The 3,860-nt window shown below is 45.1% G+C and overlaps 1 protein-coding gene across 1 annotated transcript; it reads left to right on the top strand.

The window, feature by feature from the left end:
* Window positions 1–866: 866 nt before the first annotated feature.
* Window positions 867–3,064, top strand: LOC138100580 (uncharacterized). The gene has a single exon (XM_068998449.1). It carries the CDS (start codon window positions 867–869, stop codon window positions 2,499–2,501), a length of 1,635 nt encoding a protein of 544 aa, XP_068854550.1. The 3' UTR covers window positions 2,502–3,064.
* Window positions 3,065–3,860: the final 796 nt, after the last annotated feature.

Below are 3,860 nucleotides of genomic sequence, written 5' to 3'. Positions count from 1 at the left end.
AGACCATATGGGGTACAGAAAGGAATATCTACCCAAACAGGGGAAGAAACGCTAACCACCTACATGATTGCTTTAGATAAACAGCTTAGAGAAATTGGAAAACATGTGGCTGGATCTCGAAGTCGAGGCCTAGACGGTCCTGTACATGGCATTCAGCCTGGAGATTATGTATATGTTAAGTCTCTTACAGAAAAGACTCTGGAACCACAGTGGGAAGGACCATTCCAGGTGCTCCTCACCACTTACACCGCGATTAAGATCAGAGAACAGAGTGCCTGGATTCACCATACCCGAGTAAAGAAGGCTCCAGAGACCCCTTGGAAAGTGACCCCTGGGGATGAATTGAAATTGAAGTTTACTCGAACAAAATGAAAATGTTAGGGTGGCACGCAAGTATAACCCGGAAAATTGTTTTTCTCACAGTTATAATTGTAACCATCAGCCAGGAAATTATTCCTAGGGGAGAAGACATATGGTCTCAAGCCTTTATGCGGGTTACTGGACTCATGGGGAAATATTCTGATTTAAAAAATTTAAACCTGTTGACTGTAGTCATACACGGAAACCAAGTGTATACAAAGCAAGAGTGGGAAAAACAAAGAACTTGGCAGCTCCAGGGGACTGTAGGAGAAAAAATCAAGATTGGATGCCGAATGATTAACGGGACTACTCACAAAAAAGCAACCCAAATCAGTGTCTCAACTACTTCTACAGACAAACACCGTGAAATCTGTAGTTACGCAAGTGAAGCAGACTGTTGGTATAATTTTACATTAGTACAGACTGTGGAAGTGGTTTGTCTTTGGGGCCAAGGCAGTAATGGACTCTCATTCAAATTCCAGATAAATGCCATGGCTAGGCCCACTATGACCTACTCTGGCAATCAGATCCGAACCCAGGTCACACTACTTAAATCTGAGCCAAAGGTTTATGAGATTGGCCCTTATGTAGTGAGGAACACAGGCCAACAATTACTGCTGTTTAACCCAGAATGGTCTCTTAAGTGTGTAGAACTACTAATGCAAATTAACATTTCTGAAATCCAACCAGCCTGCTCCCCTTTAATTCAAACATCCCTTGAAGGGTGGACAGCCTGGCTGCAGAAGCAAACCCCCCTCAAGGGCAGAATGCGGAGAGACCTGAGTGGCATGCTAGGAACAGGGCTGGGAGTTATAAATGGAATTGATTCAGAGATACTGATGAATAAACTGGCCACGGCAACCAGTGACCTGACCAAATTAAAACAGCCCCTACAATCTTCCCTATTAGCATTAGGAAACAGCCAGTGGCAAGTCTCAAAAATACTCCCAGACCTTGCAAAAATCAGCAACCTGGATCACGAACTGATATTAAACACACTTGGCACAGCTCAGGACAATGTCTCATTAGCCTTTAGCTGCATACAAGCTCAATTATGGATGCAGTCCACAGCTTCCTTAATCATAAGAGAGGGTAATGAAGGTGTATTTCCTATTGAGATCCGAGAGGCTGTTTGGAACAATGCTACTAAATTAGAAAGAAAGCTCCAATCCTGGTGGACCTTGGTAAATTTCACCTATGACCCAATGACTAACATAGCTACTGCCTTTGTGCTTACGATACGGAATGCCACAGTTTATGTAATTCATCCTATTGTCGCATTGGGATTAAACCATAAAGGGACAGTTTTCTACCCCTCTGAACATAGAGTATGGGCTCGGATGGTAAGAGAAAAATGGCAAACAGTGAATTTAGAATCTTGTATTACACGGGAACAACAAGGATTTATCTGTGAAAGTAATACACTTGATGCCAGAGACATATGTCTTGATACAGAACAAGGCATATGTCACTTTGAGATCCACCCAGACACTTCACCGAAAACTGTACTCGTATATGTTGGGCAAGGCTGTGTGTGCTTAAGAACTACCTGCACTTCAATGATGATAGATGACAATGTTATAAATGTAACTGCCAGGAATCACTCTAATTTTTGTATTTGTAATTTTGCCAAGATTGTTGGGTGTGACTTTTCGTATTTAGCACCAGTCGTATCTCATCAATTAATAAGGTCTAACTATACCGTTTACCATAAATTGCTACCCACACCTATTGGGATGAACCTAACATTAGTAAAGCAATTAGTAAAGCATCAAGACCTCATGGAAATTTTGAAAGAAATCCAAAGAAACGGGGAAAAGACCTTAGTCACTGTCCATTATGACACACAAGAAATCAGCAGAATTTTGCAAAGAGTGAGACAAGACGCAAGTCATAACTGGTGGGACTCACTTTTCGGGTGGTCACCTACCGCAACTGGTATCCTAAATACGTTATGTCACCCCATCATTGTCTTATTAACCTTGGTTAGCACCTGTCTTGCGCTGTCTATCGCGTTACTTATTTGGAACTATAGAGTACTAAAAAGACTATCAGTCCTAACTACTTTGTCAAACGCACACGGGAAAACATTAAGAAATGCCTACCAAAAAAATTCATTAGGAGAAGAATTTAAGTATTAGTAAAAGAATTTACTAACTCTTTAGAAAAGGGGGGACTGAATCAGGGGGATGGGGAGCAAAAGAATTCGTTTGTTAGGAACAATGCATCTAGCTTGGTCAGCATACCAGAGCAGGAAGAAGAAGATAAGAGACTGCTGATAAAACCAGGGGGAGTCTCAGACAGGCATCCTGCTTCATCCCAAAACTAGCTCAAACCAGTCCCAAAGCTTAAACCCAGGCCAAAGGTATAAAAGAGCATGCGCAGGAGAGAAAGGTGAAAAGTTCAGACGAGGAAGACTCTCCCTGACTTCGTCACAAGACCCCCGAGAGACCCCTACCACAACCACCAGACAACACTGCGCAAGCGCAATGCGGATGTAAATGACTTTTGAGTTCATTATAATACGAAGCGAGGCTGGGCGGGGCTAGGTGATGAATATGTATGAGTTTGTTAGGAAACTTAATGAATATGGAACTTGTAACCCGATAAATACCGAGCTGAAAACAGCTGTAGGCACGCATGATTTTGGAGGAGCTATCCCCCATGCGTCCCAGCGCTGGAATAAAACATACCTACTTTACTACTTTTCTAGTAGTGGAGTCCTTTCCTGCCTTTCAGACCCTTTAGAAGTATTGCCTCCGCCGCCAGCACCAGAAGCTGCCCTCCTCCCCCTGGCTCCGGGGCTTCCCCCGCCAGCCCCCCCTCCGCCCGCACCGGGGGCCTTTCCCCCGGCAGCCCTCCCGCCCCAATGGAGCTGGGGGGGAGCCCTGCCCCCGCCCATGCCGGGGATCCCACCCTTCCCATATATCTCGGGAATCCCAGCACCCTCAATTGCATCAAGGGAAAGGTCACACGTCCCGGCTTCAGCCCCTACCTCTCCTGCCTTGAGAAACCCGGCTTTAGCCCCGGTGCCCGCCTCCTGTGCTCCGGAATATCTGGCTTCACTGCCATACCCCACCCCCACCCTCTGCACCACAGAATATTCAGCTTCAGCGCCAGACTTTGAATCTGCCCCTCCTCCCCAGGGGAGTTCGGTGCTTTCTTCCCAAATCAACCCTCTTCTTAACGAAGGAGCACCATCCCAGAATACAGGAGGTGCCATTAAGGCTCCGAGGCAGCCCAACAAGCCCTCCATTGCTAAACAAACAGAGGGAAGCCGAGAAATTCATTTCTTTCCGTTAAGAGAAGTACCTAGGGGAGGAGGGGGAAGCGGCTTTGTGAGTGCTCCTCTAACCTCTACAGAGGTTAGGAATTTCAAAAAAGAAATTAAAGGATTATTAGAAGACCCCATAGGTACAGCTGAAATGTTGGACCAGTTCTTAGGTCCCAACATTTTCACTTGGGAAGAAATGCAATCAATAATGAAAATAATATTCTCC

The sequence above is a fragment of the Aphelocoma coerulescens genome, unplaced genomic scaffold, assembly GCF_041296385.1.
Source record: "Aphelocoma coerulescens isolate FSJ_1873_10779 unplaced genomic scaffold, UR_Acoe_1.0 HiC_scaffold_114, whole genome shotgun sequence".
NCBI classification, from domain to species: Eukaryota; Metazoa; Chordata; class Aves; order Passeriformes; family Corvidae; genus Aphelocoma; species Aphelocoma coerulescens.
The sequence above is the reverse complement of the archived record's forward strand: the minus strand, read 5'-3'. Positions and strand labels throughout refer to the sequence as shown.

Excerpts from the sequence above, each read along its gene's own strand:
- LOC138100580 (XM_068998449.1), top strand. The coding sequence starts at position 867 with ATGACCTACTCTGGCAATCAGATCCGAACCCAGGTCACACTACTTAAA.